Source organism: Pteropus alecto, unplaced genomic scaffold (genome assembly GCF_000325575.1).
Source record: "Pteropus alecto unplaced genomic scaffold, ASM32557v1 scaffold246, whole genome shotgun sequence".
NCBI classification, from domain to species: Eukaryota; Metazoa; Chordata; class Mammalia; order Chiroptera; family Pteropodidae; genus Pteropus; species Pteropus alecto.
In genome coordinates, this window is record NW_006437742.1 from 1,182,119 (window position 1) to 1,194,776 (window position 12,658).

Below are 12,658 nucleotides of genomic sequence, written 5' to 3' on the forward strand. Positions count from 1 at the left end.
CAGGAGGAGGGAACAGAAAACAGGCATTGGACCAGTTCTTCTGGGAGGCCTGGAAGCATCTGGGGCTCAGTGCCAGGGCAGGAGGACAACTTTCAGGGGAAAATGGCCTGGGATTCTCCTGTTCTCAGGTCAAGGTCCTGGATCATTGGTCCAAATGGACACCTTAGCCTCAGCAGCAGGTTGAATGAAGTGGGAAGCAGCAGGGCTGGTTCCAGCAAAATCATGAAGTAGGTGAGGTTTGTTTCAGTGCCTTTATAGCATCCTCTTCCTATTAAGCTCCAAGGACTTTCCATTTGTTTCTGCGGACCACTTAAGGCCTCCACCCAGTGCTCTGCTTGAACAGGTGGCATCTTGTGTTTTCTCTTTATCACCCCTGCCCCCTGCCCCGTCAATGACTAACAGCCACTCAAACATGTACTTCTCACCAGGTGCCAAAAGTTAAACTGACAAAGTTAAACTAACTCTGCCTAAGGTATTAAGGGTTGACTGCTCAATGGCGGGATGAGAGGGGGTCTCTCTCCCTAAGAAGATCTTTGCTCTTTGATAGGCACTACAGCAGTCTTAATCTAAAGGAATGGCCTATAAGAATTTCAGCAATGGCAAGGGTGTGGGGGGTAAGATGGAGGGAGGGGGCAGTGGGCTTTCAGCAATCCTCAAATCCTAGTATGTGAATGGCTACCTTTGTGCCTGATGGACTGAATTCATTTAAGTGGTCCCGACAGGCTCCTTGGTGCCCTCTGTGGGCCTATTCCCTGGTATTAGCATCACCCTGAGGAACCTCTTCCATCTGCTATACTTTGATAAGCAGCTTTCCATTGGTGTGCCCTGCCAGCATGAGCATGACAGCACGTTTCCGAGAGCATGACAAGCACCTGGATCCAGTCAGCAAGATGATTTGAATTTCCTTTCACCATAACTCACTAGGGTAAACTAGCCTGGGGCACAGTCTTAGGGGGGACCAGGAATACCCCACTCCTGAAAAGGGTGTTGCTGCAGTAGATGCTCTGGGCAGGCAGGGGGAAGTATGCTGACTCAGGAAGCCTGGGGTGGGAGGCTGTGGGGGTATAAGGAAGGGAAATTAAACAGGATAGGGGTCAGCAAACTCTGGCCCATGGGCAAATCTGGCCCACCACCAGTTTTTATACAGCCCATGAAATAAGAATGGCTTTTACACTTTAAAATGGTTGGGAAAAAAATCAAAAGAACCATATTTTATGACATGTGAAAATCACATGAAATTCAAATTTCAGTGTCCATAAAGAGATATTGGAACACAGTCACACACATTTGTTTATATATTGTCTACAGCTGCTTTCATGTTACAATGGCAGGGCTGAGTATTTGTGACATGTGCATAGCCAGCCTACAAAACTTAAAATATTTACTATCCGGCCCTTTATGGAAAAAGTTTGCCAACCCCTGAAATTGAGGAAAGGGGACACAAAAGGGTCATGAAGAGGTACTAAAAACAAATATGGCCTCCTACTTAACCATTTTATCAGAGGTGGGACTAGAGAGGGGAGAAGGAGAAGAATGAGGAAGAGGAGGGAAGGCCTTTAGAAATATTTGCTAAGAGAGAATGCCCCCCTAAAGCTCTAATGGAGTCCCTTCTGCCCTCCACCCAAGGACAGTGCACACAGAGGGCTCCCTTCCCCCCAATCCCACTGCCCTCACTGACCAGGCCCACAGTGTTGAACAAAACACCAGTGAAGGTCGGAAGTTCATTCAGAATTCGAAGATACTGGAGCTTTGCCTGAATTGCAGAGCCCTGCGGAAACAACCCACCCAGAAATATGAGAAACTTGAGACACACAAAAGCAAACTTCCTGTTTTCTCAGGAAGGAGTGTCATCATCTTAGGACAGGCACTAATCAGCAAGCCACACTGTGGGAGTGTGAGGAGACCTTCAGAGAAACTGTAGGAAGGTTCTGGTTTGGCCAGCTCTGCCTCTAGCATTCTAAACACTCCTGCTTCCTCCAAAGCCTCATTACAAAGAATCTATCTTAATTGAGTTAACTCCAATTCCTTTCCTCAACTGTGACACCTCATCACATCTAAACCTCTCTCCTGAGATCCTCTATAGCCACTAGGTACTGGCCATCCCCAACCAGGGGTCCCCCTCAATACCTTTAATCTTGAACGCCCCCAAGTCCCAAGTCTGCTCTTCCTTTGGCATTCCCTCATAGGAAAATCTCTATTAGTGGTAGCAGTATCCCCTGGGCATTCCAGCTAGAAATCTGAGTCACACTGGACTCCTCCCTCATCCTCTTTCCTGAGAAGGCCATCGGTTACCAAATCATCTTGATTCCACCTCCTAACTGTCTCTCCAACCTATACACCCTTCTTCTCTAGCCCAATGGTCCTTGCCTTGATGTCCCCCATCTGTGACTTCACTACTAACACTCCTTTCCTTCAACCCTTCCACACTGCTTAGTGAGAGCATCCTAAAACATAAGCTTAATCACATCAGCTGCCTGCTTAAACCCTTCAATGGCTCCCGGCTGCCTACAGGGTGAAATATAACTCCTTTCCATAGCACACAAGACACTCTATGAATTGGCTCCTGCCAACCTCTCTCCATCCTTCTCTCTAGACCCCACCCTCCACCACACTACAGGTGTGTTCCTTGAACTTTCTCTCCTGGCTTATGCTGAACTACTTGCATTTCTTTCCATGTACTACATTCTCTCATAACCCTGGGCCTTTGAAAACACCTGGGAGAGTCTTCCTCTCTGCAACTCACCTAGACAAACTCTTATCTGTCAGTCAAGACCCGGCTCTGGCCTCAAATACCTTTTCCACTCCCCTCAGGCTGTGCTGGGCGTTCCTTCTGTATGCTTCCAGAGCACCCATACCTATTGCACTGTGTTGTGACTGACTGTCATGTTTCCCCACTAGCCTGTGACTGACTCAAAGAGGAAGATCAGGCCTTCTTTATCTTTGTATCTCTAGCCCAAGCACTGCGGAGCCTCAAAAAAATGTTTGTTGAGGAGATGGTTGGGAGTACTGATGTTTTCCTCTGGGAAGAAAACAATCTGATTAAATATGCACAGCAAGGTAGGAATGGCTTAACTCTCTGGGATAACTTGCATCTTAAAAGAGAAGTTAGTTGGTAATGCAAGGAATCTGGAATGGGTAGAATATATGAGGTGATTGTGTCCTGTATCTACATCTGCATGCTGATTCCAGTGGCTCTCAACACTGACCTGCCTTTGGGGCAAAAGCAGACTGAGCTTTACAAGCTGCCTGCAGGGCTGGGAAGCAGGGAGTGGGAGTTCCTCAGAGGGCACCTAAGAAAGTGCTGGAGAGCACAGCAATGACCTGAACCCTCCACTCTGCCAGTCACCCATTCTTCAGGTAAGGTCTTGTCTCATTGGGCTGGACTTTTATCTCAGAATTCCCTGTCCCAGGACTGATGAATTAGAAAGCTAGTGAGTAATAGAGTAGTCATGTCCATGGAAAACATGTGCTGTCCACATGACAGGGTGGCAGGTGCTCAGCCAACACTTGCTAAGTGGGTGAAATGACCTGAGAATTTTCTCCTCCTACATCTTGGTCCCTTTGCTTTGAAGACCCTGGGCTTTCTCAGTGGTTGGCCACTGAGGTGTCTCTGGGGGAAGCTCAAGTTTTGGGAAAAGCCCTCTCTGCAATTGTCCCCTATATTTGGCCAAGCTGGATGTATACCCAAGTCGAAAACAGCGGGGAACTTCTGGAGAAGAGCAGACATGCAGGAGCACCCATTGCCACTAGTGTCTGAGTAGGGTTCTCAATGGCCTACTCTGGGTACCTTGGTGCCACTGGAAGGATGTGTTTGGTGGGCCTTCAGTTGCTGAGAGAGAGATTTCCGGAAGTTCTTTTCTTTGATGCCCTGCAGGAGGGAGGGGGGGAGAAAGGGTTCCAGGCCCCATTCCTTCCTGAAAGCAGAAGAAAAGTAAGAAATTAGTGAGATAGACAAACTGGGGCAGATAAAGGAAGGTGGTAAGACAGAAACCAAATGAATCTGAGAAGCAGAGGTAGAGGAATAGAGCCTGGGAGAAAGAAAAAGAGAAAGAGCGATGGGCACAGGAGAATTACATTGGGCACAGTTCCCTAGAAGAAGCAATAGCTCAAGTACATCATGGTTTAGGTATGAGAAACTCCAATTCTCACTCCCATCCCAAAGCTACATTCCTGAAAAGCACAGCAAAGCTCAAACATTGCACCTTTTCTCTACACAGCTTTAGAAGGGCCCCCATCCCAAGGGCCCGAGCACAACTCACTCCACATTCTTGAGTGAAATCTTCTGACTAGGTCGAGTGGCTGAAACAGTGATATAGATATGGAGGGCAGCAAGGCCTAAAAGCATCTCCGGCTTGGGGTCCATTCCAAAGCGTTCCCGGATAACATCATTCCGACTCTGCGAGAGAGGGCAGTCCAAATCTGTCAGTTAAAGGAGACATTTTTCCCCATCCCACCTCCATCTACTCTCTTCCATCCCAGAAAAGGATACTGGTGTCAGTCCTCATAGATAAAGAGGAAGAGGAAAGTTCTGCCTTTGGGGAAGGGGTAACAAGATGAACCTTGGGTCTCAGAGACACTATTCACTTCATTCAGTAGATATTGGACAGCCTCCTTTTCAGTGAAAGGTTTGCAGAGTGGCAAGGCACAAGTGGGCAGAAGTGCAAAAGTGAGACATGGCATCACTCCCATTTTTCTGTTATAAGAGATCCTCCCTGCCTTTTCTTGAGGACCTATACTCATCCCCTAGCCATACAGGGTTCCTCTACTTGGTCAAATGGGAACAAAGGAAGAGAGAAATTTGGAGGGGCTCTCTATAGGGCTCTGGCCCAAAAACCCAGGATGAGAGATGATTTGCAGAGATGGGGCAAATATTCTGTACCTTGGGATCTGAAGGTCAAAAGCAGTAGTAAGTCAGTCTTCCTTATACTATCCTAAAAGGGGTCCCCTAGAGTTACTGGCCAAGGGCATGATGACAGTCCCAAAACCCAGAGGGTCAGATTCCCAGCTATCAATGATTCAGCCTGAGTTAGACCAGCTGCCCATTGTATTGAGGTGGAACCAGGAGGAGCTAAGGGATTAGAGAGCCATGGCGGTATCACTACACATAGGAGAAAGTGGAAGAGGAATGTTTCATCAATTATCATCTATGTAAAAAATCCAATGGAATCAAAAAAAAAAAACATAACTACTAGAACTAATGAGTTAGTTAGGTTGCAGGATATAAGATCGATATACAAAAACTAATTGTATTTCCACATGCTTGCAACAGGCAAAAATCAAAATTAAAAATCAAAACCAATTATCATAGTATCACAAATATGAAATAATTAGGGAAAAATCTGTCAAAATATGTGAAAGACCTGTACACTGAAAACTAGAAACATTGCTGAGAAAAAATAGTCTTAAATAAATGTAAAAATACACTATGTTCATGGGTTTGAAGACTCAATATTATTAAGATGTCAATTCTCCCCAAATAAATCTATAGATTCAACACAATCCCAACCAGAATGACAGCAGGTTTTTGGTAGAAATTAATAAGCAAATTCACATGAAAATGCAAAGGACCCAGAATGGTCAAAACACCTTTGAAAAAGAACAAAGTTGGAAGACAAACACTACCGGATTTAAGACTTATTATAAAGCTATCATAGCCAAAAGAGTGTGATGTTGGCATAAAGATAAGACAGGTAGATCAAATAGAAGAGAGAGTTCAGAAACAGAATGACACATATATAGACAACTGATTTCCGACAAAAATGAAAAGGCAATTAATTCAGTGGAGAAAGGATAGTCTTTTCAACAAATGGTGCTGAAAAACTGTATATCCATATGCAAATACCCACAAACTTTGATCAATACTTTGTGCCACATATAAAAGTTAACTCAAAATGGATCACAGACCTACAAGTAAAGCTTAAAATGATAAAACTTTTAGAAAAAAAATAGGATAAAATCTTTGTGACCTTGGGTTAGGCAAAGAGTTCTTAGATATGACACCACAAGCACAATCCATAAAATAATAAATCGACAAATTGAACTTCATCGAAATTCAAATTTTTGCTCTATGAAAGACATTGTTTAGAGACTGAAAAGACAAGACTGGGAGAAAATAACTGCAAATAACAAATCCAACAAACAACTTGTATCCAGAACATATAAATAACTCTTAAAACTTGGTAACAAGAAAACTAAAAACCCTAATAAAAAAGTGGGCGAAAATTTGAAAAGATACTTCACCAAAAAAGATGCAGATGGCAAATAGGCACATGAATGGATGTTTACCATCATTAGTCATTAGGGAAACTCAAATGAAAACTACAGTGAAATACCACTGAACACTATTAGAATGACTAAAATAAAAACAAAATACTGACAATATCAAGTGCTGATGAGGATGTGGAGAAACTGGGACTCTCATTTATGGCTGGTGGGAATGTAAAGTGGTACAGCCACTTTGGAAAACGGTATTATAGTTTCTTTAGGAAATTAAAGAAAGACCTATTAGATGAGAAACTATTCTATTCTTAGGTATTTACCCGAGGGAAGAGAAAGTATATGTCATACAAACACTTCTACATGAATGTTCATAGAAGCTTTTCTTGTAGTAGTCAAAACCTGGAAACAACCCAAAAGTCCATCAGCAGGTGAACTGACAAAACACATTCTGGTACATTCATACCATGGAATACTAATCAACAATAAAAAGGAACGGACTACTGATACACGCAACATGGATGGATCTCAAAATCATTATGCCGAGTGAAAGAAGCCAGACAAAAATAAGTGTACATACTGCATGATTTCATTTATATAAAACACTTGAAGATTCAAACTAATCTATAGTGACAGAGAGCAATCAGTGGTTGCCTAGAAATGGGATGAATTACAAAGGAGCCTGAGGAAACCTTTGGGGGTGATGGATATGTTCAATATCTTGATTGTGGTGATACTTTCATGGGTATAAACATATATCGAAGTTATCAAATTGTACACTTTAAATATGTGTAGTTTGTTATGTGTCAATTCGACCTCAATAAAGCTGTTCAATATAAAAAAAAAAGAAGGAATAGTCAATAATATTATAATTACGTATAGTGTCAAATGGGTATTAGACTTATCAGGTGAGCACTTTATGAAGTATAGAAATCTCTAATCACTATGTTGTACATCTGAAACTAATATAATATTGTATGTAATATTTTTCAACTATATTATATTTTCAACTATAACTGAAAAATAAATTTTGAAAATAATCTAAAAAAAAAAGATTTTAAAAAAGGAAGAAGGAATACAACTGAATTCCATATCATCACAAAGAGGAGAGAGAGGGTGGACATGTTTTGTCACCAAATTCCAAAATATTTGAACCAAAATGATCCCTGGAAGCTTGAATGAAGAATTGTAGGGCAAATAAAATGAGAACTAAACTTATAAAATTCACAGAAGAAGCACAACTCATTGTCCCCTAGAATGCTGGTAAAGGAACCTGAGGCTGTTTGAGAAGTGTTCCTAACATTTTAGGTTGTCAGAAGGGGCAGCAAGGACAACCACAGTGTCTCATAGCACATATCCAGGTGTAACCATCAGAGACATCATCAGAGATGAGTTTTGAGGGTTTTATTTATCCTCTCATCAAGCATTCCGTATGTCCTATGGGCACCTAAAACTCAACACATCCCCAAAGGCACTCATCTTTTCCCAAAACCCATTCCAGTACCTATATTCCTTAACTTGGGCAATGATACTGCTTCTACCAATCATTGAGTTAAAGCTCATCGATTCTACCTTTTAAATATCTCTTGAATCCCACCCCATCCCCTCCATCACTGCCCTGATTCCAGCCCCCATCATTTCTCCTCTGGATAACTGCAGTAGCTCCCTAGCTGGTGTACTTCCTTAGTCTTATGCAGTCTGCCAAAATCACTCGTCCATCAACATTTCTGTATCCACACCCTACAGCAGGATTTCTTTAGCTGCACATTAGAATCACATGAGGAATTTATGTCAATGGAAAAATGTCAATGTTCGGATCCCATTCTCATAGATTTTGATTTATTTGGTCTTGGGTAGGACAGAATATTTTTTTCCCCAAAGCTTCCCAGGTAATTTTAATGTGTAACTAGGGTTAAGACCCACTGCCCTAAGGCACTAGTTCTCAAACTCCTTCAGGCATCAGAATTCCCTAGAAAGCTTGTTAAAACAGATTGCTGGGCCCCACCTACAGAGTTTCTGATTCAGTAGGACTAGGCTGGGGCTCAACAATTAGCATTTCCAACAAGTTTCAGGTTGATGCTGCTGCTGTTGGTCCAGGGACACTTTGAGAACCACTGCTCTAAATCATTTTAAAGCTTGTGCTTGCCATGGCCTATCAAACCCTTCACTATCTGCTTCCTTTCTTTCCTATTTCATTTCCTATTGCTCCTTACCTCACGTTCCTCACTCAAGCCATAATAAATTGCTTGCAGCTTTCTCATATCATGCTGTTTCTTGCCACCAAAACTTTGTAGATCCAAGACCTTTTGCCTAGATTGTTCCCCTTCCACCACATCTCTGGATACAGCAAACATCTACTCATCCTTCAAGGCTAAGAGCATACATGTGTCACTTCCTCTGTGAAGCTTTTACTATCCCCTTCCTATGGAGAGTTGGCAAACTGCTTCCTGGGTGCCCCTATTGACACTGTACCTTGACATTATCTTAGTGCCTGTTACCCTATCTTATATTTATTTGTCCACATATCTATAAGCTCTAGTGTGTCAGACAGTTCTTTGTTCACCCTGATTGATAGCACCACGCACAAGGCCTGGGCCAGAGTAAGCACTCAGCAAATGTCCCTGGATGGACTGAATTGGAAATCATTTCCTTACTAGAGCTAGGCATTGGGGGTTGGGACCCCCTGTTATCCAAATGGACTTGTTAACCTTGGGATCCTGTTATGGTTCCAAAGATACTGGTATTGCTTGCTCCTGAAAATTAATGAGATCTGTCTAGACAAACAGAGAGGACTTTGAGCTACAGCCAGCTCAGGCCACCAGAACCAACTTGGCTATGGCTTACAATGGTAGCAGAAAAGAAAAGGGCCTTCAGAGCTACCTGGAAGTTGGAAAAAACTTATGTTGCGATAGCTGAACAGCCTGCCTGCTTGTTTGTCCATTGGTCTGTCTATCTGTGTACCCCCAATCAGACTCTACCTGGATGTACAGGTACTCGAAAGCAGCAGGATCTCGACGCAGCAGCTCCACGGGGTCTTTGGGAAAGAAGCTTATTCGGAAGAGGCATTTCATTCCTTGATAGTGTGTCCTCTGCACCACCTGAATCCCAGGGATGAGAGGTTGGAGTCAAAGAGATCTGGGAATCAATGGCTGTGCTAGTGGAAGCCAGCTCAATGTGTCCTCAAGGTGAGGCTTAGGGTAGAGCAAGGGTGCTGTTTACCACTCTGTCTCCCTCCTGGCCAATTCCAATTACCCCTAGAGAAAAGTGATGAGGAGCAAGGTCTTTTCTGCCCTTCTGACACAAGTGACTACAGTTTTTGAATCACTTATCCAGGACATGGCCTTTATCAACAACTGGGTCTAACACCTAAGGTACTAGGTAGGAAGAAAGGGCTCCTGCGAACTTCTCTGACTCTTCTTCCTGTAGGGCTAGGGTCTTTACCTTGAAAGGGGTTCAACCTCAAGCAGAGGAAGTTGTTGACTAGAAGCTAAATCAAAGATTCAAAATCCTATTCGGAGGTATAGATAAACAAGTTGGCAATATATCAGTAACTGCTGAAGCTGGCATGGGTAATAAGGATTCCTTATATAATCCTTCTACTCTTTTTGTATATTTGAGATATTTTTGGCAATAAAAAGTTTAAAATCCTATTCAGAACAAGAGACCAATAGGATTCAAAAGACTTCTTGAGGGGTGGAGAGGCCCTAAGGCGTCACTCCAAGCAGGACACCCACAACTTTCCCTTCATAGGTAGGAACCTGTTAGTCCCTGGATTGCATTTGGATTGCATTTTTTTCTTTCCAAAATCCTTTCATTTTTTTGTGTGATTTTTGGCTTTTGTTTTATTTCCATTTAGGCATTTCTTCTCAACCTCCCCTCTTCAACTCCTTCCCTCCCTCTTTGGGAATATTGACTGGTGCTGGTTGCCGCTCTAGCTCTTCCTGGTGCTTCACCATTGGTGAAACACCATCCAGAAAATCTGAATTTCCCCAGCCTATTTCCATGTGGCAAAGGCTAGAATGATAAGACATTTTCTCCTACTCTACCTTGGAAGTAGGTGTGGGTGGCATGCTGCCCTTTTTTGGTCCTGCTCAGTCCATTCCCACACTTATCCTGGCCTCGCTGATCTCACTAGACTCTACATGCTGATCCTTCCATTACGGCCTTCATCTGAAGGCCAACTTTCCTCTCAGAGGCAGAAAAGTCTAATGGGGACAGCTTCCAGGAGACAGGAGAGTTGACACTGTTCTTTTAGCTCAGCATTCTAGGATCTGTGACCAAAAGACCAAGACAAACAATCTTCGTGCCCTTTTTAGGTCACAAGGGACATCACCAAAAGCCCTCTGGAGGTGGGTAGTACAAACCTCGATTGAGACCTGTGACTCCTGGGAGTTGGCTGAGCATATAATTATGAATTTTCCAGAAAGAGAGTATGTAGGGTCCTCTTCTCTAGTAGAGGCCAAATGCAAAGCTATCAAGCCAGGATAAAAGAGTTACTTACATAAGCCAGGGGCTGCTTGTCCTGGAGAAGCAGGAACTTGTGGTTCTGTTCTGGCCCAACATACTCAAGGACAAGAGCAAAGTGCTCAATGTACCTCAGGGAAAGACGGTCCTGTAATGTCATCATCACATCCTGTGGAAGAGAAAAGAGCCTTGAGAGGGAGATCCATTCAAGCACTAAGCTACCCTAAGCACCAAACATGGGAGAGCAGGACTGAATACAAAGAATCATAATCCTGGGGAGAAGGCTAAGACAGAAACACCAGCCTTTATTGTGGCCCAGGCAATGTGCTCCAGGATGAGGAGAGTGATGCATGAGTGCTATTCAGAGGACTGGGCCCTGATGAATACCAAAGATACACAGTGGGTGGGGAGGAGTATTTATGAACTTGGCCTGGCCAGGCATATAGCTGAGAAGATCAAGGCTGGACCTCCTTTCCTCTCTCTCTCCTTCCTTTCCTGAGTGCTTACTAAATACCAAGCACTGTGCTGGTTCTTCTCCCACCTTCTCAAGTAAGTCAGAATGTTCGCTCTGATTTGTCCATCAACTCTTTATTTAGGAATTAACAAAAGCAAAAGCCACAATTATATGATTAAAAGTAGACTATTTCTGGATTCAAAATCTAAATCGAATGACTTGAGTTACTGGCAAAATGTTCATTTTTGATCGTAGCTGGCTTTTAGAGATAATCAATTTAGCAACTTGAAAAATGTGTCGGTGCAGAGAAACTACGTCACTTCTTCATAAATCTGATTACTTCTGGGCTCTGTCTGCTCTTCTGCCCTACTTTTAATATTAGGGTATCTGGAAACCTACCTGTGGGGGCTGCCCATATGTCAATTTGACACTTCTGCTATCTATTTGTTGTGACTTTGGCCTACACTGTGCTCCAGTGTTTGTGTTTGTGGAGTCAGCATTGCTCAGCTTCCAAAGGCAGGGAAGAAGCAGGCTTGGGAATGTGAAGCTCCCTTATGGCCAGGGCTGCCAAACAACCCCCTCAGTGAACATGAAAAGATGTTGAGCCATTCAAATGTTCAGCTGGAAATTGGTGGGTACTTGAGAATATCTCTTTGTATTATCTAAGTAGTCACAGAGGGACCAGTGTTGTTGGAGCTCTGGCAGGAACAAATGAGGTTTTCTTTGCAGTTCAGCTGCATTGGGATTGTGGACAGCCAAGCCAATGACTGCCAACTGGTGTTACAACTGTAACGGCCCCTGTGCCAGGCTGTTAATTCACCCAGGTAACTCTGTGGGATAAGTGGCTTGGCAGCCTGTCCAACTTCCAAAGAATAGCCAGTGCACCCTCCTTGAAGTCAGGATGAGATCGCAAGCCAGGGGACACTGCTCTCCTAGAAGGCTGGGGCTACCTGGAAGCAACAATGGTGGTGATGTTGTGAGGTAGGAGAATACTTGGAGAAGGCTCCAAGGCAAAAGAGAAGAGTAAAGACTCTAGTCTGAGGATAGATCTACAAGGGACATACTGACTCATGAATAAGCACCAAGGAGGATTCTGACAGAGAGATATCCACATTTGCAGGAGGGGCCTTTGGACTCCCCTGGGTTGCCTAGTTCCATTTCAATGCTCCTCCCATAGACTGAGACATTCAACAGACAAGAGACAATCCCAGGTACCTGAAGGAGTGTGTTTTGATCCTAGGTCCCAGGGGGGCCCACCCAGGCATAAGCCTTCCAAAGAAACTCTCGGTTCAATCAACACGGGATAGGCCCAATGTTTTGCAACTTGGGTGCTACTGGCACTTTGGGTAGGACAATTCTTCATAATTCAGGGACTGCTCAAATTCGTACAAGACACTTCACACCTCTGACCTTGAGACACTAAATGTACACCGAACTATGGAGATGACCTGAAATAGCTTCAGACTTTCCCAAAAGTTGTCTGGTAGGGGACAATGCCAACCCTGGCTGAGAACCACTGGCAAG

General features: G+C 43.6%; 1 protein-coding gene across 1 annotated transcript in view; it reads right to left on the bottom strand.

The window, feature by feature from the left end:
- Positions 1-12,658, bottom strand: part of FRMPD3 (FERM and PDZ domain containing 3) — a 61,408-nt gene that overhangs the window by 27,290 nt on the left and 21,460 nt on the right. The window contains 5 exon segments of the mRNA XM_025048888.1: positions 1,679-1,768; positions 3,788-3,914; positions 4,260-4,396; positions 9,195-9,314; positions 10,718-10,849. Of these exon segments, the coding sequence (XP_024904656.1) occupies positions 1,679-1,768; positions 3,788-3,914; positions 4,260-4,396; positions 9,195-9,314; positions 10,718-10,849 (606 nt within the window).